The 27,520-nt window shown below is 43.4% G+C and overlaps 1 protein-coding gene across 3 annotated transcripts in view; it reads right to left on the bottom strand.

Annotated features, from left to right (window-relative positions):
* Window positions 1-464: 464 nt before the first annotated feature.
* ALPK1 (alpha kinase 1) overlaps window positions 465-27,520 on the bottom strand; it is a 50,953-nt gene continuing 23,897 nt past the window's right edge. For all 3 annotated transcript variants that reach the window (XM_062574113.1, XM_062574112.1, XM_062574114.1), the window contains exons 3-14: window positions 26,292-26,446; window positions 14,549-14,747; window positions 12,520-12,579; window positions 10,825-10,911; window positions 10,015-10,091; window positions 8,323-8,418; window positions 7,642-7,746; window positions 5,128-7,195; window positions 4,195-4,348; window positions 2,491-2,653; window positions 1,506-1,692; window positions 465-893 (exon numbers count right to left, since the gene is read on the bottom strand). In XM_062574113.1, coding sequence (XP_062430097.1) covers window positions 697-893; window positions 1,506-1,692; window positions 2,491-2,653; window positions 4,195-4,348; window positions 5,128-7,195; window positions 7,642-7,746; window positions 8,323-8,418; window positions 10,015-10,091; window positions 10,825-10,911; window positions 12,520-12,579; window positions 14,549-14,747; window positions 26,292-26,446 — 3,548 coding nt within the window. In that variant the 3' untranslated portion in view covers window positions 465-696. The remainder of the gene's footprint in view (window positions 894-1,505; window positions 1,693-2,490; window positions 2,654-4,194; window positions 4,349-5,127; window positions 7,196-7,641; window positions 7,747-8,322; window positions 8,419-10,014; window positions 10,092-10,824; window positions 10,912-12,519; window positions 12,580-14,548; window positions 14,748-26,291; window positions 26,447-27,520) is intronic.

Genomic DNA, 27,520 nt, shown 5'->3' on the forward strand with positions numbered 1-27,520 from the left:
GTAAAGCATCTCTTGGTTCAAGAACAGTACTTTTTTCTCTAAGGCAGTAGTTTTCTTGGCTGTTACAGTTAATACCATATTTCCTTCTGTTCAGACATTGCGTCGTTCACATATGTACCTATAAACACACACACACACACATCCCTCTGGAAGAAACTATGTTTTACTATTTTTTTTTGGTAAACCAGTACACTACCTTTTGTTCCATGAAGCACTTACACAAGTTGCTAAGAATTTTACAAGTACAGTTAAACCAAAATGGTTGAAATACAGCTCTCTGCTTCTGTCTCATTCCATTTCATATTCCATTTCCAAAGAGCAGATGGTGCCTACTGCCCTTACTGAATCTGCGATGGATTAGCAGCGTATATAATCCTGCAGTACACCCCTTACTAAGCTCTGAATTTTGGAGGCTGTGGTCTTACCCCTCTTACACTCTTTAATTCTTATAGATGGCTGTAACAACACACAGCTTGGATGGTACACAAGATGGTAACATGGCATGACAAGCCTGGATGCAAAGATCAGAACTTTTCCAAAACTTTTCCAAACTTTTTTGGGTAACAACTGACTGGACTCACATGGGTTTTGCCTCAGTGGCTCTGTTCCAACAGAGTCAATGCATTCCTGAATGCGTGCAGTATAAAATCCTGTCCATCTTATGGGTCATTTTCTGTCAGACCATCTTGCGTGAGTCTACACTGGTGGCTCTATTGAGGGCCTTGTTAAAGAAAGGCGACGACAGATTTCATTGCACTCCACGTGTTGATTATTGAAGAAGTAATAAATTCCCCTCTTCCCGAAGTTGGTGTGTGAAACATCTTTGCGATTAAGTGAATGAATCTGGGGGTCTGTGAGGTAAATGAGGCCTTTTCCATTACCTGTCACCCAACCTGCAGAAGAAAGGATACATGCTGATATCAAAAACAGCAGAGTCTTTGTATTATTGTACCCCATGCTCTGCTAATGCCAGTTCAGTGACTCCCAGGTTACAGCTATGTCTGCAAGAGCAGGATAAATCCCTAAAAGGTACATGATGAATATATAAGGTGTGTGTATCACATCGCAACAAAACCATGTGACAAAGGATGAATTTGTATGGTTATATCCTTGTTTCTTAACTAAAGAGAGCTCAGGTCTCCGCTAGCTGAATAGGGTACTTTGTTCAGGCCTGAACAATTTTAGGAAGGTGTGAGGGTGACAGAAACTGCTGTCTCTTTTAATGGGTCTCCTTTAGATGGCTATACAGGAAGCATCTTTGTAGACTGGCTTTGTTCTAAATGTGTGCAGATTACTCCACGGCATGAAGGCGTGATACCGTAGGGAGCACACGGCTCGTGCGCTACTGCTGTATTATAGTGGAGAGCAAGAGCACTGCACAAGCCGAGAGCATACCTGCACGCATCTCCTTCACTTTGTGTCATTTGGAGAGGATATTCCCTTTATATAGCATATTCTGGAATGTGAGAGGCTATGCAATACATGAAACTCCCTGTAATACAAACCTTGCAGATCGACAACAACTTCTGTCCCACTGGAGAATTCGTAGCAGAAATGGCCGTAGGCCAGCCCGTACTGTGTGGCTTTGTACTCGTTCTTTACTACCTTTGTGTTATTAGACAGCTTCACAAACTCCCCAAGGATGTAGGGCTCCACACTCACACATCCTTTTATAGTTCTGTCTTCCAGTATCTGAAAAGAGTTTTAATGCTAGTCATCCAGAGACGGGAAAACAAGGCTGCTAAATCCCAACTAACCGAATTTTTGTTTTTTCCTCCTAGAGCTTTCCTTCAAAAATGGATGGAAAAAGTGTACATATTCTACCGCCAACTCAAAAAACATGTTGGTTCTTCAGCAAACAGGAAACACATTTCAAGGAACTATGTCTAAAGACCAAGGTAGAAAGCTGAAAAGATTACCCTTGGGTAAACTTGCACCTGTTCCATCTTAAGTGTGCAAATAAACAGTAGTTGAAAGATCTGAGTACTGATGCCAAGCTCTCATTAGGTCTTCTTAGCCAGTAGCGTAAGTCAGATCTAGTGCCAGACTGCCCAGTAGATACAGTAATATGCACACCATGCTACTGTGTATACACCAATGTTGAAACAGTTAATTCTGCCCTGTACCATGTAGGGAGAGAGGAACTGCTTAGCTCTCTGTATTTGAAAAACATAAAAAATTAAATGTGAAATATAAGCTTAAAAGGTATATAATGAATATTTTAAGTAAGCTGTGTATGAGTATTGGATCCAATTTTTCCATGCTGGGAAGTGCATCCTGTCTACCTATGTCTGCTTTAGCTGGAGAAGACACAGCTCTGCATGCAGATGTCTTACATCCTGAAATGAGCCAATGCATTTACCCGGTAAGATCACGTGAATTATAATGTGCCAGCTAGAGGTGGCCTAAGTATTGGTATTTTAAATCAAATTTGATTTTACAACCCTTTTTACATCAATTCCTTTGTACTGTTCAGAAGAGAGCTCCTACCAGGAGTACTGCCGAAGGGATATAAAAGATTTGTGTGGGTATTTTTTGCTCATACAGCCTTTTGTTGAACTCCGTCACGTAGTACTGGGCAGTCATTTGTCGTTCCACGTCACTGAAATGATGAAGCAGCCCCTTTTCTTCCTTATATTCTTTGCCAACATACCTGAACAAACAGACAAATGTTTGGTGCAGCTAGATGTGCATCAGACTGCGATTGCGAAGCCCTGCTGGTGATGCAGAAACATCGCTATGAGGCACAGCTTGGTTGCTCATAGGCAAAGCCGGCTGTTGGCAGTGCCATTTAAAGTGTCAGTGATTAAAACTGTGTTTTTTTCTTTCGTATCTCTTATAGGCATAAAATGCTGTAAAGATTAACTAAATGCTAGGATGGGGTTTCATAACACTGGGAATGTTTAAAGATGACAACTCTTCCTGATTCTGAAGGGAGACTTGATTCAGAAGTGCTTAAAATACTGTTCTTAATCCATACTAATTCATAAGTTACCTCCTGTAACAATCCAAAATTTGTGATAAGCAAGAAGCAGGGCTTCCCTGGTGCAGGGGCCTAAATGAAACAAATAGATGATGGTCTTAAACCTGCTTGACAACAAATGCATCCATTTCATAAATCCACTGCTAAAAATTAAAGGAACGCACTTGAAGTGCCTATTCTTCATATAGGTAGCGTTGCTCCTTCGCTGTGTTATGAACAAGCTCGTTGCCAGTGGAGCAATCCTAGCGGGGAAGCCAGACACTTGGCACAGTTGTGCTCTCTGCTAGCTAGGGCGGTGTGCTTCTCACGATCCTCTTCCTAACTCAGACCACCAGGCTAACCTACTCTCAGACTGGAGCTGGTGTGGAGCTGCCATTGTGCGACTATGACCAGAGCTAACTGCGGTGTCTACACGGGAAGACAAAGGTAAGCAAGAAGTTTGTTCGGACTGTGAGATACCCTGTGCTTGTGCTCTCCTGAGTAAGGCATTTGCTAAATAGGGCTAACTGCTATATCTCCTATCTGTGAGTAGGATTAGAGGGGTTTGTTTTATGAAGAAGCCTACTCTGAAATCTCTGTCAGGTTAATTGCTGTTAATTTGGGCAATATTCTCTTAAAGAACAAGTTTAAAATAAACTAAGGATGCCTTGTTTGAATGTGTGGCAATATCAGAAACAGGAATTCTCTAATACAAAGCCAGAGGTCAAATAAACGGAGGTTTCACTTAAGCTCCCATGCAATTTTCCCAGCATGGATGAAAGTGAAGTCAGGCCTAAAAGATGTAATGAGAAAATGGACACTAACACAGCTGTCAGAAGAAAATAATGAAGTAGCTCGTTGTTCTGAAAAAAACAAAAGTAGAGAGATAAATAGGGTGATGGGAAGAACTAGCATAGTTAAGATCGACAAAACATCTGAGAGGTTTGGAAAAGCCATAAAACATTCTTGCTTCAGAATATCAGTCAAAATCTAACCTAGCGCAAGCTAAAGTAAAGGAAAAATCTTCTCCCAAGGTGACTGCATTTTCTGTAGCTCTCTTAGTACAAACTTGTACTATCTTCTGAAAGCACTTGACAAAGGCTACTGCGCAACAAGGCACTGGATTACCTAAACTGCAGCTACCAGTCAAATTTTACAGGTAGTTTTCGTTCATACTTGCACAGAATTAGCATGGATAAACATTTTGTATCAGAAACTGGTTTGAAAAATACCTTCCCAGGCTTTCCTCTTGATGCAGGAAGTGTATCCAAAACGCAGTCCTCTGTTTGCCTTCCTTTGCCACGTTCAGGTAGTCCCCGATAAATACAGCTGTTTCCTGCCCTGTCCAGAGGCCTGATTTCTTTGAATATTTCAAAAGAAGTGCAGCTACAACAAGAAAAATATCACAGGTAGAATGCACAAGGTCTTTTGCAGGACTGTTCTGTACCTGCGCAGAGGGATGAAACATGAGTGCCTAGGAGCTAAGATATCCAGGCTCCTCTGAAAGCAAAGTGCTGGGCTATAAAATACATACTAAGAGATACTGAGGTGCCGAATAGGATATTATATAATCAAGGGCAGAAAAAAATCTAAAACGGCTAAAACATGCAAGATGAGATGAAGTTCCAAGGGAGGTTATACTTAATGAACCCACTGAGGCATCCTATAGTGCTCCTGAATTGTGTATTTCTTAGCATATTGATCACGTCTGTATATTATTGAACATATGCCTGTATATGGCAAATAAGATGTTATTAATGATTAGCATAATAACCATTATCTCAGATGTATAACTTACAGTGGTGAAATGTGGACTCCATATGGGTGCAAAACTAGAGACTCAGATAAAAAGGCAGAGAAAGGCTTGATGGACTGGCACAGGGAAGCAAGCAGCCTGAGTTACCTATTACGGGGTGGGATGCTGCAGGAGGGCCCAAGGAGGCAGCGAGATGGCTCAAGGGAAGATGTGACTGACAGGTAAATGGGTAAGGAGTAGGAGAAAATGGCTGAGGGGAATGTTCTTCTATTATTGCTAAAATACTCGTGTAAAAACAACAAAAATATTTGAAGAGTCCTAATAAATGATGATTAAAAAATTACATTAAAAAGCATGAGTCAAGACTGTTCTGCTATGTGGAAATGCCTGTTGCTGCGCGAAAACTTACAGTACGCTTTGTGGAACTGTTTGGCCTTAAAAATTCCTGTAGGCAACAGTCTCTGGACAAGCCAGCTATGCTGTACGCCTGACAGAAGCCTTGAGTAATCATCATCCTTCAGAAATCGAGCATCAAGGACTTCTTCCTTGATTCTCCCAGGCACGAAGACAAATCCACTTCCCCTCGGGTTCAGAAATGGATGCACGCTTTCAGGGGAACTCTTGGACATCTGGGCTGCTTCATGACACGGACTTAGAGGTGAGCCAGACTGTTGCATCCTGCTCACCATATTCTGAGACTTTTCTTCATCTTCCTCAGTAGTGGCACAGTCAAAGTGGTCAGTTATGGACATGCTTCCCGCTGAGGGCAAAGCTGTTGGCGTGGTGGGAGCGAGCCGACGCTCTGGAACGGCTTCAGTAGGATAACGGTAGGTGAAGTTACCAGTAGTTACGAAATCAGAGTCAGTGTCATCTACTGTTTCTGCTTGGGGGTCAACCTCGAGCATTTTGAGAGACCCGCTCCCCACCCCTGGCGCACATCTTCTCAGCCGCTCTCGCACGGAGGAGTCCCGGGCGCCTGCCGCCGAGGCAGCCCATCGTGCGTGGCGCCGCGCTCCGGCTGGCGGCTCCTCGGCGCTCTCTGCCCCGGGGCCGGCCCAGGCGCCCCCCGGGCCCCCGGCGCCCCCCGGGCCCCCCGGCCTGGCCCAGGCGCCCCCACCGCGGCCGCTGTCCGCGGTGCTGCAGCCGGGCCCGGCCCGCCCCGGCCCGCCCCGCGGCTCCAGCTCCTCCCAGGAGGAGGAGGAGGAGGAGGCGGCGGCCGCCTCACTCCCCGGCCCGGCAGGCCTGGGGAGGGAAGGAGCCGCCTTACTCGCCAAGCCCTTATTGCCCACCTCCCTCGCGGTCCTCCCAGGGTGTCCCTCCAGCAGCTGCTCCCCGCCAGCTGCCGGCTTCTCCCCGAGCTTCCCGCCGAGGGGCGCGCCTGCCTCCAGGGAAGGCTGAGGAGACCCCGAACAGCTCTGCGGAGGCTCTCGAGGAGAAGGATGCAGAGCTCTGGGAAACGGTGGGCGCAAGCTACCGGCTGGAGCATTTTGCTCGGATTCGGTTGTGCCGCACTGCTCCCCGGCTGAGCCCTTTCCCTGCTGCTGCCCTTCCCTGGGTGGCTCTGTGCTGCTAGTGTAGTTTAGTTCCTCCCAGCTGGAAGAGGAACGTGATTTTGAAAGGTTGCACCAAGAGGTCTCCGAAGAAGTACTTGGACTCCTGTTTTCCCATCTGCTGAAAACACTGTTTTTGTCATTCATCACTCTTTCTAACGGTTTGATCTTCTCAAAGGAGCTTTTTGTCAGGTCAGAACTGATCTGTTTATTTCTTGTTTGGCCATTGAGTCTCTCTGAGCTACTTCTGGCCTCTGATGCAATACATCTTTTGGCAGTGTCTTTCCCCTTACAGGCCGTTTCTTCAGTGGTACACACAGTGTCTACGTTTTCTGTTTCTGTTTTTAAGGTTGTGACACAAGCTCCCATTTTGGTTTCTCCTAGTGTGGTTCTATGAATCCTGCAAGTATTTTCAAATACTTCACACACTGACTGATGATGCTGTGAATGCACTGCAAGGATTTTCTCAAAGTTTGCTTCTCCTTGAAGGACAGTTTTTTCCATTGCACCTTTATAACTCTCTGGAACGTAAGACCTGGCATCAGAATTAGGGAAGCTTTCCACTTGCAAGTCCTTCTTAATGGATGTGATCAGAGACATGATTTCTTTGGCAAGTGTTCCCTTGTCTTCATCTTCTATAACTGAAGTGCTGTAAGCATACAGTTTTCCCATGGCTTCTTTACACAGTTGACTCACCTCAGAGAGCTTCTCGCTCTCCCCATAGAGCCATCGATGCACTGTTGTGAGGCAGAAAGCAGCTTTAATAAAACTATGGAGCTCCTGCTTGCTAGTGACAGGACTGCTTTCATTTTTGGTGAGGAGGCCAATCTCAAAGGATTCCTTTGCTTCAGACAGGTAGAACCTTCTCCTCTCTGGGGGACAGTCCTTGGAGTGACTGTAGGACAGCAAACATGTTCCACGGATGTTCTGGCAGGGAGGAAAGACTTAAGATCAGGGAATGATAAACCTGGACCTCTGTTGCAAATAAAAAAAAAGAAGAAAAAAATCTATTTCTTTCCTTCATACAGTCTGAGGCAAATGGTGGCTTGGGCTGCCTGCTGCTGCATTTCCAGCAGGAAATAATCTTACTTGTTTTCCTGTTAAATGTATTTAGAGTTACAGTAGAAGTGGCACTACTTAGTGGGCTTGAAAGCTAGTCCTCACTCTGTAGACATATGCTGCTTTCTACCCATCTTTCTCTGTTTAGCTTCAGATTGGAGTTTACTATTTATGTGTAGCATGATATGCACAACACAGATAAGAACATTCTGAACAATGCAATGTCTGAAAGCTGGATCTAGATCCAAGTTTAATAACCTGGACTCTTCTCTTATGCAGATGACACTTTCAGAATGAGGAGGAATCAAACTTACCACCGCTGTGAGCACAAAGAGTGGGGTATATTGGCTGTAGGCTGCTGCTAGCTTGCAGGCCTCCGCAGCTGATAATAAGCGATGCCTGAACTCTCCAAGAAGGTGCTGGTAAAAATAAAAAAGAGCAAGAGGGGAAATCTCAGCTTAAAGGCTCTCTTTTCAAATTAGAGACTCTACCAGGTAAGCAACCCTATTAGACTGGAGGGAGACAGACCGGTATTTGGTCACCTGAGTCCGGTGGGATTTTAGGTTCTCTAAGCTCTCTGAGGCCTACAAATCTTTTGAGATGTCAAATCTTACACAACAACAACCAGGTCTGTGTGATTTTTCTGTTCTGCATGAATATTTTTACTCAGCTGCACTACACACGTGTCACATTTTGGCTCTATAAAAATGCTATAATTTTTCTATTAAATAATAAATATATTTGTATTACATTTTATGCTAATGCAAGCATGCACACACATGCACACATACTCTACAAATATTCTTAATATTTCTTTATTCTGAAGCAAAGTTTTTCCCATGTATTTGCTAACGAACTTTTCCCAATGGAGCAATGGACCTTTCTTCAGTCTCTCAGCACAGGAGAAGAGCTGGAGAACAGACCAAGTGTGCATAAAATTGGGACAACTACAGACAACTCAGCTGAAGAATCTTTGGACAAATGCCAAATCTTACAAGGTCTATCTCAGCGTTGGTTTTAAAACGGATATAATCTTTCTCATTCATGGAAGCAAAGATGTCTGCCAAAATACCCAAGGAAGTAGCAATTCCCTGAAAAAGAAAAGGAAGAGTAAGGTAGGACTTTTCCTCTGTATTTTGATTTTTAGTGCTCATAATATGTTAGATGATGTGTAGGACTCATCATAAATAAATAAATAAATAAAAGATTCAATGAAGAGAAGTACTGCTAAGAAATTCAGAGGGGTCATCTTGGTTGGCTTTTATTAATTTAGCTTGCAGAAAATAGCTTGGTGAAATATGTGAGACTTCATGAATGGCAGCTATCCAGACTAACAATACCTCTAGGTTTGAACAGAAACTTGAACAGCATGGCATTTTCCTTAGCTGTTTTTCCAATGTGTTGTTTGTGATGAAGTGCACTGTTGTGGGATTACTGAAAGTTGCATTAAGCCCTGGATAGTCACATTGGAAAACAGACTCGAATTTGTTTCTACTGTTTTGCAGAAAGGACTGTAGAAAGCCAAAAGTAGTGTTTAAAAACTCACTAATACGTCCCAATCTTTCTAAAAAGTCCAAGGTGAAGATGTGTAGACAAATAGTAAAAGTAATAAAGCTGATCACATGTAGCCTTGGAAAACAAGCCACTTTTGTTGACAAAACACCTTCCTAGCTTATTATTCTATTTCAAAACAAATAAACAAAATTTGGCAAAAGTTAAGAGTTCCCAATGTTAACAATTTAAAACTTTGATTTATAATTTTTTTTGTAATCTGTAATTGCAATTGATTTTACAGAATCAATTAAAAAATAAGACACGAATATGTAAGATGTAGATCCATGAACTAGCAAATTCTCTCTTTCCAGAGCATCTGATTTATACATGATAGCTAAGGGCTTGCCCTGCTGAACAGTTAAGCAAGCTAGGAAGTATCTGTATGCTCTCTATAAAATTCATTTCACATCTTTGCTCTCACAGAAGTATTCTGAGATTAAAGTCAAGTTTTAAAGTAGGGGAGAGCTGACAAGACTGTTTTTGTGGTATATCCTATACTAGGGTACAGTTACAAAACTTCCTAAAGCATGACCTTGGAGCTTGGCAGACATAGGTTCACTTTCCCACTTAGAGACACGCTGTGCGACTGTTGCTTCATCTGCAATGAGAAAATTAGTGAGACCTTGCCTCACGGGGGTGCTCAAGATAGAGGCATTAGACGTTGTAAGGTGTTCATGTACTACAGTGCTAGGGAATATCCATCACCCACCAAAGACAGCATAGTACAGCTTGTGGATACTCCAACAGTCAGAGGTGTGACTACCAGGAAAAAATTAGCCTTAGTCCTGAAAAATAACCATGGCTGCATTCTGGGACTAATTTGTTCTTGTCAGAGGGACCTTCGACGTCCCAGGTGACTGTTCACTTTGGTATGTTCTGCTTAATGAAAACTATCACTTTTGCTCCTCTGCTGGAAGGAAGGTACCCATAAGTGTCTGTATGCATGCAGAAATAGTGTATGATACAGAATTCAGCTGGAATATTCATCCTGAATGTTAACATTGTCTGAGAGGCTTAACAGTTGAAACAATATTTCTAAAAGATATGACTGAGGCAAAAAAAAGGTAATCTGGAATGATTTTTAGGCTAGCAAGGATACCTAGAATGAAAAGGACATCCTACCTGTCACCTACCTTTTTATCTGGTTGAGGAAGTTTGAAATATCCCACATCTGAAGCCCAGATCAATTCTGCTGCCTCATACCACATCCCTGAAATAAAGCAGAAAATAGTCACTAAACAGATAACTGCTACAGATAGCTTTCAGTAAGCTAAGTTTATTTTATACCTCCTTGAATTAGGAGCCCTCAGAACAGTATAAAACCATATCATGGCACTTTTTGCTTTAGTGAGAGAGAACATTTATTAGTTTACTTCAGCTTTTGGCTGTCCATAAACACACATTTTATGTTCATAAAAGACCTCAGCTCAACAGTCACTGAAAATGAAATGTTACGCTAAAAGAACAGCATAAAATTAAGGTTGCAGGTCACAAGTACCAAGCCCTGAATACATAAGTCCGGCATGCTCAAAGTTAGAGAATTTCTTGTATTGACAGAAGAAACAATTGCAGCGTACCTATGGTGAGCCCAAAGGCAAGTGCCTTTGGGAACAGAAATTTGGGAGAAGTATTAGCAAATACAGAATAGCACAGAAAAATATGGTATAACATTTGAAAACATTCTCTGACTGGTCTGATTGGTTAAAAAAAAAAAAAGAATTGATGATTTCTAAAATGTGGTTTCTTGGTAAATGGCACTAGGTCCTTGTTTCCTCAAACAGATGTGTACAACTCGTCTTCTGCAGCTGTGTTACGGACATCAGGCAGAAGTTTTACGTAAGCTAAAACTTTGACATGTGACATGCATATCATTTTCAGTGTTGACTACAAAGAAAGAAAAATAGCAAAAATCTTCAACAGTCCTTTGCAGAAAAGAGCCTTACCCAGCTTTTGAAGAATCTGTCCTCTGATTTGTAAACAGACTGACTGAACAAGAGTCCTATCACTTTCCTTAGCATATCGCCATGTACCTGAAAAGCACTAAAAATTTAGTGGAGTACGAGAAGTGTTTTGTCATCTGAGACCTCCAAGGGTCTAAACACCAATAAATCAGTAGGAATTTTTTCACTGAATTCAGCAGGTTTGACACAGGTGTTAGAGTCAGACAGATGACAACAGTAAGATTACATTAAGACAACATGACAATTACAGAAGCAAGCAGCTTGAATCACAGCTATACAAAACATAGAACAACACAAAAATAAAAGATGCCTCTCTTCTGTATGGTAACAAAAAGTCATTTCATATAAACATTATACAGAGATATATTAAAAATCAGTCAAAAGAATTAATGTGGGAATATCTTTGTTATCATCAGTAGACACTGAGAGCACAATAAAATAATTTTTAACCATTAGTACAATGTACTTTCTTTTCAGATATCAGCATATTATATATATTAAAATAAGAGTTTTCATTCTAACAGAAAATAATTAGTTATACAAATCAAGTCATATGGTGTCAAACCTGTACTTGAACATCTCAATGTAGTATGAAATAAAGCCACTAAGTTTTCCTAATACAAATATTTCACTGCAATTCTCAGTATGAAGCATCTGTTCAATAATGCATGTTCAATGTTAAATAAACAAGTGTTATCACTGAATATTATGCAAATAACCTTAAAAGAACAGTATAACCCCATGAGAAATGAAATGTAGCATTCCTCACAGCCAGTATTACTTTAACATTGATATCCGGTATTTTGTTTAAAGCCATCTTACATAAATGTAAGAGAATCTCACTTTCAAATTAAAAACAAATCAAGATAAACCAGAACAGTTTTCCTAAATCTCCTAATTGTCACGGCTGCAGAGAAACCTGAATGTACTGGCTAAATAATTCCTGAAGGCTAATAAAAGACACACAACAGAGATAAAAACCTAAAATATATATTGTCTGAAGGATCGTAATTAAATAATGATTTTGGATGTCTGACACAATTAATGAATTGATGAGGGAAAATGAAGGTGGATTAGTGAAGCAAAATATATAGTTTCTAAAAATATCATCAAGCAATCAGGAATGTTGCTCCTTGTGCAGTTTTGCATGTCTATCTAGCACTAGAAGAAAGTGCTGTAAGAGGCAGGACTCGCTCTCTTTTTTTCTTTACCTCTAAAAGATACTAAATAATTACATTGTAGTCTGTGTACAGGCTTAGAATAAAGTATCTGTTTAGCTCACAAGGACAGTGTGATTTTGGAGGATACGCATCACATTAACAGTGTTTGGGTTTTGGGTTTCTTTTTTGGTCTTTGTTTTCAATATTTGTCAACTTCTTGAAATTGGTTTACATTTTAAAACTCTTAAGGTAGAGAAATTGGTAGGGAGACCATTAATGCAAAATATGTTTCCACTCAAGCAAAGACATACAAGCATGAATTATGGAAGTCTTAAAACAGAAAGTTTCAGTTTCCACAATTTAGCAAAGAAAGGCGATGATAAAGAGAAGCATGATGTAATGGGTCATTACTGAGGTCTGACCAGCCCTATTTGAAATTTGTGTGACTGTTACAGTTAGCACAAAAAAAATCCCACCAAAATAAGAGTTATGAAATTGGAAAAGAAGAAATACATACCTGTTGCTCCATTGTCATTAATAAGGCTGCTTAAGATATATTCAGCTTTTAAAAGTTTACCTCATAAAAAAGTAAAGATAGAAATGAATGTAAAAATACATCATGCAGCATGAATTGAACAAAAACACTCATCTATAAAAGCCTCCTGCAAATTTTATTCATCTTCCCATCACTGTCACTGTGTTCACATTTAGTCTAAACTTTCCATTCAAATACGCACTGCTAGATTTTATCTCACGGTCAGGAATCTATTTGCTATTGGCAATTTTGAATATACAAAAAATATTGCATTAAAAACAGCTGAGGAGGTAGCTGTTTCTAGCTAGACACTTGCTTTAGAAAATCCCACAAAGAAGCCACATTTTTTAATTTACTACATCCTGAAATCACTTGCACATAGATTTGTTACTGTTGATAGCTGTATTTGTTCATCTGCTGTATTCTGTAACACACGGTTGCGCAGTAAAATAAAATTACGTATATATATATTTTTTTTTCCTTAACACACTATATATTCATGGAAGAGTGCTCAACCTTAAAAAGGGGGAAAGGCTTCCTCAAGTCAGGCTCTAGTATCTCTGTTGAATTGTGTATCTCTGTGCGTATTGTCCATATTCTACAGCAAGGCTTCGGTAAAGTGAATATAAGGAGAAACCAGAAGACACTTTTCCTCTATGAGAGAGGTAAAGGCTGTGCAATGATTTTGGAACAAATCCAGCTGCTCCTACAAGCTCGTTGCTGTCAGCACGTGACTCAAGGCACTCGCTTCTCACTCTGCTCACTCGCATTCAGTGGGCTGCTGCTGGATTCAGAGCACTGGGGGTAGCAACAAGCTTGGAGCAGGCACTGAGCTGTGGCTCTCCCCTTCGGCTGGGGATCCCTCACTTTTCTCTCTTGCAGAAGAAAGCAGTCCAGTCTGCTTCCTTTGGCAGCAGAGCTGCCTGTTTCTGTCCCAGGAAAACCTGGGACCATGGGAGATATGCTGCCTCCCCATCACTTGCTACCCAGCTTTTAAGAAACACCCTAAACACAGAATTTATAACCAAATAAACATCATAAAGAGAATGCAACAGAAGATGGGCATTCTGCATTTCAGCTGCTTGTCATATGGGTGTTGTGTTTTTGTTGTGTGTTTCAGTGGCCTGAGACATCCATAGCAGGCTTGATAACCTGCAGGAGATACCTAAGGAATAATTTGATCAGTTTTATTCATGTTCAACACTGCTTTTTATCATGATTGTCCAACTGAATTCCACAAGGCTGCTCCAGTCAGTGGAGAACTGTAAGTGCTGGCTGAACTCGCCCATAAATTGAATGTGTCAGTAGCTTAAAACCATGGTAATGGCACATTACAAGTCCATAGTCACAAATAAAAATGGTTATGAAGGGAACTTACAGTTCTCACTAATTTATGCAAATAAAATATTACTAAACTGCGTTTTTCAAGCCAACCTTGTTTGACTTTACTTTCTTCTCCCCCAAGGCAAAGGCAAAGGAGAAGATACACTAAAATTCCTTCAGGTGCTGTCCAAGTTGTAGGAATGACGGATATCATTTTTTATTTTTAATCAAATTCTATCAATTTGTAAGCTGCATTGTTTGTATAGTCAAGTGGGTCTACTGAAGAAAACAAAAAGCAGCTGGGACAGTACAGAGAAAATGCCACGATTCTAATTTACTTTTTAAAGGCTCTTGGTCAGAAGTATAGCAATTCAGATACCCCTGTTTGAAACCAGCAGGGAAGATTTGTTAAGGAACAAAAGCTCCAATTAGTATTTTCCACACCCTTTCACAATTTTCTCTACTGCTTTTGGCTGTGAAACCCTTTATACCATCCCCTTTGTGCTAGTGAGAGGAGCTGGGAGGGCTTGAGGGGGCTGGGAGTGGGCTGTATGTTTGAAAAGATGGCACCAAGACCATAAGCATGTCATCTCCAGAAAGGGACAAGGTATCTTCTTGAAAGTCAAGTAGTTCCTAATTGGGACTGAGCTGAGAAAATGGAGGGATGAGCGCAGGGGAGTTTTGTCACCTGCATTCACAGAGAGGCGAGCCTGGCGAATGACCACCTGAGGGCCGATCGGCGTTGCTGGCTGCAACTTGTGCAGACCTTTGGCAATCTGAAGAAGTTTGCTCGAGGCATCAATCCAATATAGGAAGCGGTCAATCAGAAACACAATAGCAGCTGCTGTTACACAGTCCTTGACCATGATGGAGGCTTTCAAATAAACCTGAAAAGAACACCAAATCATGAGTCAGCCTTGAAGAAACTCAACTAGTGAAGGCTCAGTTAGCTGTTTATGGAAAATATTCAGGTTTAAGAATTCTCTGCTCAACAGTGCTGCTTACATATCATTTAAAAAATATTTGCTGCAAGGCAACTCTACGGTTCTATAGCAAGCAAAGTACTGATCACTGTAAGATCCAAACATTCACCAGCACTTAAAAGGCTGCCTCAGCACTCCTCACTCAGCTTATAATTTTCACATTCCTATGCATATATGTATAGGAGAAAATTTTGGGGACAGCAATCAGATAGGATTTATTACTATCTGTAATTATGGTTAATTTCAGGCATATTTTAATTTTCAAGATAGGAAGGTTCTAGCTGTGTATTTGTTAGTGCTGTAGACTTTTTTTTTGTCCATTTGCTGTGTAGTATCTAGAACCACATAATTTGCTGCTCCGTTAATAAATTTGAATTATGCCCAATAGATTAATAGCAGTAACAGCAATTAGTTCAAAGGGGATAAGAATCTGGAAAGACTGGGAATGGTCACTATAGCATATGGTCCTAGATGAAGCTCAAGTCATCCATACGGAGATGGGAAACGACCACTCATTCTATTTGGCATACAAAGCATGCTGAGGCATAGATAGCTCAAAAAGCGTATTTTCAAACCATTTTTGAAAATGAAACTTCTTTGAATATGCATGAAAATGTAAATGTCTACAAGGTCTGATTTATCACTGCAGATGATCAGCTGGTGCTCCCACTAACTTCAATGAGAATACTACATTTTAGTTCCAGCTTTCCTTTCCCCCTTTCCTTAGAGGTCCCACAGGAAACAAGGGACTCCCAGGGGACCTGCCACTCCCTGTGGGACCAGGCTCTAAATACTCTAAATATAAACAACCAGCATTAATGCAGCATTAAGACGGGAGGATCAAACGCTCCTTTGTACACCACAAAGGAACAAACAGGGCAGGAGTCCAATGTTTTTCCTTTGCAGGTCATCTTTAATGATTTCTAAATGTGCATTAACTCTCTCGGTACTCCCACAGTGGCTGAGCCGTCAGAGCGACACGAGGCACCAGCCAGAGCTGCCGAGGCAGTGTGCTGTCTAAGGGAAGGGGAAGCCGGCAGGGCAGCTGCATGGAGGCACCCGGCCTCTGCGGGTATCCGGGAATCCCTGCGGACATCTGTTAGGATGGGGCACCATCCCAACACTGCGCTTTCCGTAGAGAGCTGGGGCAGTCCTCCCGCTCATGGAGCAAGGGAGTGCTCCACACGCTAACATCCAGATTTGCTTTTCAAACATTTGGCTGGGGGGAGAGCAGGGGGCAGAGTCAAATCATCATTTCACTGAAACATCTCTCTGATGCAGCTGTTTTCAGCTGGGCACAATGAATGACTAACAACAGTGACCAGAGTCCTCTCCTTTGTATCCTGCGTCAAAATCTCTCCATAGCACAGAAGACACGATGAACAAAGAATATGAAATGAAACTCTTAAATAGATTCTTTCTTACACAATTGCTGCAAAGTATGACGAAAAACAGTGTGTGGAGGCGAGAAGCAAACAGCTTTGGAAATAGAGTAATCAACTGTAACAGCAGACAAATCTCTAGCTAGGGAGTCTCACGGGTACCAGGTGCAGCCCTAATCTAACCGGTCTTGTTGGTCACCTGCCTTTCAACAGCCTCACGCGGTCAGCAGAGAGTCCGGCCTTCTGCTGCCCAGCTTTGCTCTAACACCTCGGAGATGGCAGTACTAAAGTAGTGTTTTCGAGTATGTAAATCACAAGAGAAAAAACAAACAAAAAAGAAAAAAAAACAAAAAAACACCTTGAACCATATCAAGTTTCTTCGTGAAAAAGATGTGTTTCTTATCTCATCAGCATCAGTGAATAACTCTAGTAATGACAAACTTAAACACAGGGGAGGGAGAATCAGGCCCCATTGCACCACCAAAGAGCAAGAGACTGGCAACAAAACTTTCTACAATTCCACACTAAAACATCGGGTTAGGCAGCTATCTCCCATTTTTGTCTGCAGCATGTTTCCTTCACTTGCCTTCCTTGTGAAGCGTCAGCGGCCTGAGAGCACCGAGGCAGACAGACACCTAACTTCTGCTAACTACTTCGGACACCACTGAAGTTACTTGGGCACGTTCCTTGGTCCCTTCCCCAGCCTAATTTCTATTCTTTTTGCCTTTAGATCAGAACCCCCTCACTGACAACAAGATTCATCTTGATTTTTGGCAGCATAACCACCATCCAATCTAGAGGAGGAATGTTAGCAGCCTGATCATACAACACTTACTTGCTTCAAAAGCAGAGCCCTCTGAGGTGCAGGAGAAAGCCTATTTCAGATGGTTTGGAGAAGAGCCTACAATGTATGGCATGAATGCCGGATTGCAGTACTGATCTGCAGCAAGTGCTTGCTAACTTGTTTGCACTTCAGCGAGGCCGATTTGTACAAATTTCCTTTTTTCCTGAGCCCAAGTTGAGTTTTTTAAGAGGATGGCACTTGAAAAGGATTCCTGGAGCTCTGCACGCACGGCTCTGCTTGTGCCTCTCACAATGGAGGAATCCCCCTCTCCACGCACCTGTAAACTGACACTGCAAACTATCCATTCGAAATGCTCATGAACAGGCCATATATTAAAGCACAGAGCATCGCCTAATCTATTTTTTTTCCTCCCCTTCTTCCTTTAATAGATTGGAGCACAAAAGCCTGAGAGAGGGTGACCTACCAAACAAAAGGGCCTTTGAGTTCCTAGGAAAAGTAGACTTGGAGGAGGATGGAAGGAATCCAAGTGGCCCTATTATTTCCACTTGCACTAATTAGACATTTTTCTGTCAGCTATTGAGCACTGCTGAGAGGCCAAACTCACTGAATTCATTTCTAAAGTGTTTACAGAAGTTTGCATCTGTTTGTGTCTCTTCAGGAGGAAAATAAGCACTTCAATAGCATTGTGGAAAATCTAAACGAAGCATCCTATTCTGAAGGGCTTGGCAGTCTTGCAGCTGCATAATTTAACTCTCTGCTCAATGCTGAAACCTCTTGTGTCCCTCTCCAAAACCAAATGGACACAAAACGTAGAAAAGTCAAGCCAGGGAGAGAAACTACGCTGTTTTTTTTTCTTTCTTTTTCTTTTTTTTTAAGGCAGGGCTGCATGCTGTGTGGCACATAGAAACATGTTCGATGTCAGTCTTTGCAATTATATTCCCGTGTTCCAAGTAGTACACCGAGAAATTCATACCCACTTCTTTCATTCACTGCCAAATGGTGTGACTGTAAAATTCCTTAGCACCTACAGATAATGCACTGTCGTGCTGGGCACATGCACAAAACATGCACAAAGATACTCCCCTGGCCACTTCTAAATGAAATGCGAGAGAGGCCCTAATACAGTGCTCTGTAACCCAGTGCAGACCCAGGGAAACTCTATTGACTTCAAAGATGTAACAGCCTGGCTGAACACAATCAGAAATTCAGCTCTGCTCGCCACATATGGGCACTTTGTTCTTCATAGCGGGCTAGCACAGTAAACAGATTTACTCACTTTCTTTATCATTTTAAAGCTTATGTATACGCATCTACACACACAGAGAGAGAGAGAGAGAAAGAGAGAGAGGTACGGGCACACTTTGTTTTAACATCTGTGTCCATGATGTGAAATGCATATGTCTAATTGAGTTTACGACACAAAGGGAACCTCACGGCTGGGAAGTGGAATCAGGTGGTGACAGAATTAAATTTGCACGAGATTTCTATACATGGACCATTGGGGAAAATGCAAAACAGCCTTTAGTGAAGGGTTTTTCCTTAATGGCGATGAGTGGGAGGGTGTGCTGTTTGCATGGTTTCCTGCATTAGTGTTTTAGCTCCTCCTCACATCGCGCCTGAAGTTTGGGTCCCAGCTTTGGGTTCAAAGCCATGATGCCTCCTTTGCATTGACAATGGGGGCTGTTCCCAAGAGAGGGGAGAAGCTCAAACTGGAGCCATCTGGCACTAGAACTGGCAGGAAAGCGTCAAAGGGAAATTATTGGTGCATAGTAAATGAGGCTGAGGAGGAGGGGAAGAAAATAGGGGAAATCTTTATGTGGCAGCTGATGTAAGAGGAATTACAAGCACAAATAAATGAAATATTGATTTAATCCACTCTCTCTGCCCTCTTCATAAAGTGAGGATCCCATAGGCAAACCTCACAGGCAGTGTGCAGACGGGGGAGGGTCTCCTTTGGAAAAACGCTTCTGCAAGCAGTAGGGTTAGAAAGCAGGGGCAGGAATCATTTAGTTTTCAGAGTACGTCCACAGCTTTACAAACAGTCTGGATTACTGTGTTTGCTTATATTCATTCACCTTAGAACCATTTCAGTCCTTATTTCATTTGTAACTGTGGCTAAGGTTTAAAAATCTTTTAAAAAAATCAAGAACCATCAACACAAATTCTAACTGTGCATAGGGCAGGAGTTTCAATGGCACATACTTCCAAGTGCCTTAGTTCTCTCTCTCAGGATCTCTCCCCCTAGTTACCACATCACTGAAATACATGAACCCTAACAAATTGCTCACTTCTTTTTCCTACATTCGTCCCCTGTCAGATTAAATGCACAGTCAAAACACCAATGGATTTAGCTGAAGTCTCACCCTTTTACCCCACGCACTGTTAGCAAAGCGTGCATTTCCAAGAGACCAAATCTGCTGTCACTGCACGGGACTTCTCTATCAATCGCCGCCTTTCAGCTGGCAATCACTGCACACTCCACAAATAACAATGAATTAAGCCTCCTACCATCTCCGTGATGGGCAGAAGAAAGCATGTCCGCAACGCACAGATGGATAAGCTTGAAATGCTAGGCAGTCAAGTCCTATAGTAAACAGTAGTGGACTCAGTGGATTCTGGACACTCACCTCTCTGCTCAGATCAGGAGAGGACATAGTTTAAGGGCTTGAGCTTCTGAAGCTGTCAATTAGCTCAAATTATTCATTCTCAAAGCAATAGAGGGTTGGGTGTTTATTCAGTGAAAACAACATTAGGTCCATTATTAGCAGCTCAAAATACCATAGAATAGGTCAGTTTTTACAACCAATCAAATTTTCTTTCACCAAGTGAGAAAGCACTACATCAGTAATAATCCCAGTTTTTAATCGATAACTCTTTCTTTTTCCAGTTTTGCTTGCCAGTGATTTAGTTTTATTACTTCCAGTATGTTCCATTTGCTGTTCTAAGCTTGCTCTCTCCAATTCAATGATTCTCCCTTTCCTATTTGCACAGAGCATCGCTGCAGCAGATTATTGTCTGCAGAGTGCAGCTGGCAGGAGCTGCTCCCGTGACATGGTCCAAGCCTTGGCAGAGAGAGCCTCCCACACCCCTGCAAGAGAAGGAAGGTACCATCCCTGACCAGGTTGCTATTTTCATGTAGATCTCAGTGCTGTTTGCCGGTAGAAGCAGCAAGGGGAGTACAGCTACCTGTGAGCGCAAGTGGAAAGCTCAGGAACTTGAGCAGTGTCAGGAGGGAGAAAAGCAGCAGGCAGCTCAGGCTGCTGAACAGCAGCATTTTGGGGTAAGACAGAAGCAGAACTGTTTGACACACTGGGGAAACTCCTCAAGCGGAAGTTCCTGTGGGCCTTGTATACTTACCAAGGCAGCAGGGATTTAGGGGACTGTCATCCCAAGGAGTCCCTCACTTTTACTTGTTACTCAGGATAGGTACAACAAGCAATTTTTGGATCTAAGACTTGCCCTGCTGTGCTCTAGATTTAGATTATGTCTAAACTTTTGAGGTAATTCTCTGTGGTATGTTAAAATATACATTAAAGGGGATATTTTAATACTTAAAAATAGCTAAATGCCAATGATAACTCTCTCTGACGGGGTAGGATCAAGCCCATTATACTCAGAGCTAAAGACCCAAAAGTCCTTTTTTCCTAAATCTGTGTGTCCTCAAAATACGAATTCATCAGAGAAGTAGTTAAACTTGCAAGAAAAAATACAGCATAGCAATCTCAGTAATACAATTCAAAGTACCTTCTAGGGAGGAAATACTCCAATAAGTAACATCTGAGAAAAGAAAATCCTCGCTATGAACAAGGTGAACCAACACCCCTCTAGCTACCCAATGTCAGACTTCACATTTTTCATTTGCTGCTCCTTATACAAACTTTGCTGTATTTTTTCCACATAGGTGAGCCACTGTGGAAGACAGTGTTTTTCAGCATTGCATGCTGGCAACATCAGGAAAGTCATCCTGTACCCAAGCAGTAAAGCTGCCCTTGGATCCAGTAGGACAAATAACTTCCAGCTTCACTTGGGCGCAGTGTCCAAAGCACTGTCCATCGTGACTCACAAAGGAGGCAGCTGCTGTTTTCCTGCACTTAGAGAATCTAGTCTCTGATATTTCTAATTTCAGAAGGCCTGAAGTGTCAGGGATCAGCCCAATATAAAGGATGCTGTGAGGCCATGGATTCCCTCTTGTGCTGAATTTGGCCCACAGCTACAGTTCTGTCATGTCACTCTCCACTTCACCAGGATCACCCAAGAAGAGCTCTTATGAGGCAGGTAGCAAAAGGTCAGCCTGAATGACTAAGATCCCAGGGCTAAGATTTAGGGCTTTAATTCTTCTATTACCACACCAACAGGTACAAGGCAGAGAAAACTAAATCCTCAGCCCCTTCTTTCTAACTTTTTCAAAGGCTCCCAGCTCTCAAGTGCCCCCCCCCCCCAACACTAGTTAGGGTACTTCCCTCAGAATGGTTTCCCTAATGATAATCCATAAGTACGTAATTAGCCAAAGTCCCTGCAGCCCTTGCTTGGGCCTGTTTTTTATTCTCTTCAACACTCCCATTAACTTCAATGGGATTCTGCACAAACAGGTCCAAAATATCCATGTTCCCCCTGCCTATGGCAGGAAGCTGGGGATCAGCTTGCATAGCTCCTATGGTGGGTGCAGAGGCACCTCAATGAGATCCGCTCTTGGGGAGCTGCTGAGGCGCAGGCCAGGGCCCATCCAGCAGCCCCTCCACCACTGCGAAGCTGAGGGCTCCCTGCGTCCCCCTGCATGCAAGACTTCACTGAGACACCTTCAATCCAGAGGCCAGTGTCGCCCACAGATTTAAAGTCATTTAACAAGTCCACTTAAACATGAATTGCAATTTGTTTTCCTCAGTGTCTTTGCATGGGCAAGGCCTTAGATGATGAAGTGAATTGAAAGTCTGACTTTGCTTCTGTATTTGCACTGTTCCTATCCCAGCACAGCCTGGTCTATGGCTGAATACCTGCGTCAGCCTCGGTAGATATTGATACCTAAGATAACAACAAAGCGAAGTCCGACATCATTAGGGTAGGTCTGAGCATGGGCTCTGATCTCGCAAAAAAAAAAAAAAAAAAAAAAAAAAAAAAAGGCCCAAACCCACATAGCATGAATAATCCCACAAGAGAGCTGCTTGCACGCACACAGCAGTCTTTGGGCGAAACCCCGCGACAGAGTTTGCCAGATCAAAGCCTATGTGTACATGGGCATGTTGCCCTCTGTTGGCTGCTCACAGAGCAGAAGGATATTTCTATCACTTCCGATACCGGAGATCGGCAGGAAGGGGAACCGCTAGAAGCCTCTGTTTTGGAAGTGCAGCTCCAGTCCTAACCCTGCAGAACACGTGGGTTTTAAAAGAGAGGAAAAGTAATCCCTTTATATTTACATTTGGCAGGAAGGTCCTGTGACAATTCTGATTTTGCTTTGACTTGTTAATAAAACAACAAAAATCATTGTGTTTCCAAGTTTTTGCTTTGGTAGCAAATACTAGTTATTATCCTTTGGACCTCAGTGCAAATTCCCACCACATGGGAGATGTGGCCGAGAAGGGGGCTGCATGAGGGGGCCATGTTTGCTAGCTGATAGTAGGTAACAGTGAGATTCTCTTAAAATCTGCTAGAAGAACAGGGAAAACATTATGCTGAGCTTGTTGAACTGTGTTGGGGTTTTTTTTTGGCTGGTGAATCCCCAGCAGGGAAAATAAATAATAAATAAAAGTCTTCCAAAGATGCAAAGATCTTGTAAAACCAGAAGTGCTGGTTTGCACTAAGTGCTACTACAAATCTACTGCCTTCAAATCCCTTGGGAGGTTCGGTAATTTCATATGTTGGAGAGATAAGGAAGAAAAAAAAATTGCTTATATTTTCAAACTGCACTGAGCTCTACTCTACGAGGCAGCGTGACTCCCATTGAACTCAGGCTGCAGCCAGAGTGCTGAGGAAGCTCTGGTTCAACTGTCCCCTCCCTTCACTTCTCTCCCTCCATTCCCCCAATCTGTTTTTGCCATGCTTTCCTCCTGCTTTAGCCAGCATGCAGAAGTAATGATCTCCCAGCAAAGGCAAAGAAGAGCACTTTAAAAGGGTGCAGGTGGCTTTGCCTTCCTGATGCATCAAACTAGCATGCAGCCGCCAGCAATGGGTATCCCACTTTCTAAAGTGCAACACTAAGGCAAACCCTTGAAGCCAAAGCCTAATCCGCTTACTCCCTGTGCTGGTCTCATGGAGCTTTTCAGCCTACTCACCGAGTAAAACATCCTCATCTTGAGCATGGGTAGCCAGATCTGGCCCCTCATAACAGCGCCAGTGTGTTATGGTAATGAAGTGCTTTTCATTCATGGATCTCAAAGCACTTTTTAAATGTAATGAATTACGGTTTATGAGCTTATTCTAAGCATGGCAAATTAAAATAAACAGATGAAAAATTTTAAAGGTTTTTCTGAACAATAAGTTGACAAAGACTTATTTTTCCTTTAGGGAATTAAATTATCCCTCTGTCCTTCATGCCAAAACAAAAAAGAAGAAAAAAGTTGTTCAGACTTTTATCTTTCCTCATCACACTGTAATCACTTCTCTTCAGCCTCATTTCCCCCCCAGCTTTTTATTCAAAGCACTGAAGCAGCCTTTGCTCTGCCTTGATATTTTATTAAAAAAAAGGGGGGGGGGAAATGGATGAAGGGGGAAAAAATCCCTTTTCCTGACTAATACTAATAATACAGGTCAAAATGTCAGTCTATCTACACTTAAATGGGGAAAAAAAAAAGGTTTTCCCTTTTTTCCCATGGTACAATAGCACTGGAATATAAATTACCAATGAAGATGAAATAATACTTCAAAGCACATGGGGAAAGGCAGCACAATGTTTACAAAGTATTTTCAGCCGCATGATGAAACACTGAAGACAACGGTAACCAATGGACTTCAGGGGGTGTTGGTGAATAGTCTAAAGCTAGCATGCGGTAGGATTTTAGGTCCCTATAGTCTATGACCCCATGATATGCTTTGTTTAACAAGGGCAGCTGCAGTTATCAACAGATGTTTCAGCAATAAATAATTGGTATCATCTCAGAAAAGATCCATCTACCTGGGGAGAGGGCATAATGCCGAAAACACTGCTCCACTATTACAGCCACATTAATCTCCCATCTATCCAGGTCTCTCAGGGAGTTTACTGCAGGTGTTTATCCTGGGAGAAAGCAGACAAACGCTCGAAAGTTAGAGCGCTGTGTGGGGATTGTAAAGGAGGTCAACCACTGCCATAAATTTCTGTCTAAGGCCACACACACCAAAGAGAAGAAAATAAATACCCAAGAAGAGTTTTTCTCCACCTCTCCCCACCCCCAATCACCGACTCCGGGATTGGGATGATGCTGGGAGGAGATGCTTGGGCTGAAATATCTGCTTTGCGGCAATCACAACCTTGTTGTTGGCTTTTTTTGGCCTTCTGACTGCTTCTGCGTTAGAAATAATCAGTGTCCTCAAAGAAAAAACTTGCTGATCTTATTTGGGCAGGGCTCTCACTGAAACGGGCAAAATCTCCTGCTCCTCCTTGTAGTTAATGGCAGTTTTGCAGCCTGATTTCCATGGGGCCAGCTCCCACCCAGGCGCTCAGCTTTTCAGGTCAGATTGCCCCTTCCCACGAGGAACATAACTGTTTTGGCTTGGCATGTGCACCACAGTAAGTGCAAGAAAATCAAACCCCTCATCTTTAGTTTATGTCTGTCCTGCTAAAGAGACACTGGTTAGGCTAGAGATCACATTTGCTACCAAACAGGGAGTCCTCTATCTGCTGCAAGGCATGTCTAACGTCTGAGAAAATTAGAAAAACAAAAAGCAATCCAACATTTCTTTCTGCTTTCTAATCTTAAACTCCTCAACTTTCATGATAGGATCCCCGAGCACAATTTGGATCCTGCAACTCCTTACTCAGACAATCATCCTTTACCCACATGAGAGGCTGCACAAGTAAATTCTTGGCTTCCCTGCCCTTGGCCAAGTTAGGTCCCCAAAGGGATCCTGCCAAGTCATTTTCTTGAAAAAGCAGTTGTCTAATTATGCAACCCCCCCTAAGACAAATAACCCTTCCTTCGTCATAGCAGTCTTGAATTAAAAACTGCATATAATTCTGTTCAAAAATCTTAACTTTCTGTAAACATTTCTCACCTTAGCTTTATTTCAACACCAGATTTCCAGGAAAGAGGTAAACGTTAATCTCTGGATGTTACTGGAAACAGAACTACACCGCGGACCCAGATGAACTGACAGGGCAAGTGCCCAGCCTACTGTCGGCAGTGCACATAGGGAGTAGAAACCGCATGAAAAAGTCATCACTGCGCGTTTCAGTGAGCAAAGCCCTGCTCCTGCAAAGTGCTCTGTGCATGAAGATCCCTGCACATCACTTTTGGACAAGGCAGAGCCTGTTCGTGAGCTCTTCTAAGGCTCTGCCGCCTTTCCCCCTCCACCAGAGGCATTTTTCACAGCCTCCCCTTCCCAGGGCAGCAGTCTGGTGCTAGTGTTTTTGACTTGGGGATTGCCATGTGCGCGAGAGGCTAAGCACTGGCCTTGCTAACAACGTACACATGTTCTTTTCCTTAACATCTAGGCACTTTTTTCTCAGCATAGTGGCAGTCAACTACCTGGATATAGGGAAAACTCTCCCCCCTCAATCCATTTTCTCTTCCCCGGCCGAGGAGAGCACACAAGACCGCAGCTACCAGCCGGACCCCAAACCCGAGCGCCGGCTGTCCTGTCTCGCGCGGTGCCGCGCTCACGCTCTCCCAGAGCCGAGGGGCCCAAAATCCAACCCCGAGGCAGAGCGCCGACTGGTTTTACGTGCTCGGCGTCAGGCAGCGGTTGGAAGCAGCGCTTTGCCTCCTCCTCCTGCCCCCGGAGCACGCCCGAGCGAGGCAGAGATGAGCTGCCTCACAGGGAGCAACTCACACACGTTGCTTCCTACCAACTTCAACAAAAAGCTCTGAAATGATTTGTAGCTCCTGGGTCCCTCTCTTGCCCAAGCACAAATGAAAGCCCCATCTCTCGCGTTGGCCCTTTGGCCCCCGGGAGCAGCCCCTTCCCAAAAGGGACGCGCTCGCCCCGGCTTGCCAATCAGCGTGTCACTGCTACGGCGGCAGCGCGGGAAAAGAAAGGGCCCTGAAATCCCGGGATTACCTACTAGGGCTTTGCGCCCTCTCACGCGCCGCAGCCCTAGGTGTTACAGAGCAGGTGTGGTGAGCTCCCTACCAGCAGCTCAGGGAGCCTCGCGCTGATCGCATCTTGCAGGTTCGTTTTGTCTTCCGGGCCGACGTCGTGTTTGTACTGCCACTTCTCCGGCACAAAGGGCCACTTCATCTCCTTGGCCTCCTCCAGGAGGGTCCTCAGCTCGTCGGGAAGCGAGGCTGCAAAGGCCAGAGCACAGGTAAAAGGCCTTGCGGTGCATTCAACCCTAAGCGTTAGGGTAAGGCACCCACCCCGCAAAAAGCACACCTGCCCTCCCCAGCCTTTTCACAGCTGCCACGAACTGTTCGCTCTTGCCACAGGCTCTATCGCGAGGGCAGGAAGGGCTGCCTGTCACCGGTTACCCTAGTCTGCTCTGCCCTCGGCTACACAGGAGCCATCAGGCACTGAAGCTGCCATTTTAGCAGAAGTAACGCAGCCCCCCGCTCTGCCCCCCACCCCCGGGCAGCTACGCGAGAGGAGCTGCTCTCAGACAGACGCGGGGATGTATTCTCCCCTCCTGAGAAGGGCTTTCCTGGCAGGACAAACGAAGGTAACAGCGCAGGAGTCCGACCCCCCTGCGTTAAGGGCTGTATTTAAGATTTTGCTCATAACAATCATGAAGCCCTGTTACAAGCTTTAAAGGCCGCATCCAAACTGGGAGGTAAACCTGGGCTGCACACAGCGATTAGACAAAGAGCTAACGGGGTACAACAAGTAATGACAGTACGTTCTTGGGAATAATTATCCGACTGACAATTTAGTCAAAAAGATGTGGTTGGGGTCTGAGTTACTCAATGTGCTCTGAAAAAAGCTCACTTCTATAGCAGGAAGAGATTGCTTAGGCCACGTGTCTGGGAATGGAGACCGACACTGCATTTTCTACAAACACGTGGCTGGCCCCACTTGAGGACTACATGGCCCCTGTGTGACATTCACACACCAGCTCCGCCACTGTGTGATACATCTTCTCTGAAGCCAAGGTAACTAAGTAATTTGCATTAGCTGAGGATGCAACCTGAGTTTCTGCGTTTTCCTTGCGGTTTGCAGGAGAAATAAAAAAGAAGCCACAAGGAGCACAGGGCAGCTTTGGCCTGAGCACGCTCCTGCTGCTGGGGCGCCTGACCGACAGCCAACGCAGAGCCAAGCTTCTGACAACCCCAGTCCTCATGCCTTCACCTGAGGGTTTCAAAACATTACATAAAGCATCACTTACCTTCCAACTGGGAAAGCAAAGCACAAAGTAGTTAAATGCT

Source organism: Rhea pennata, chromosome 4 (assembly GCF_028389875.1).
Source record: "Rhea pennata isolate bPtePen1 chromosome 4, bPtePen1.pri, whole genome shotgun sequence".
NCBI lineage: Eukaryota > Metazoa > Chordata > Aves > Rheiformes > Rheidae > Rhea > Rhea pennata.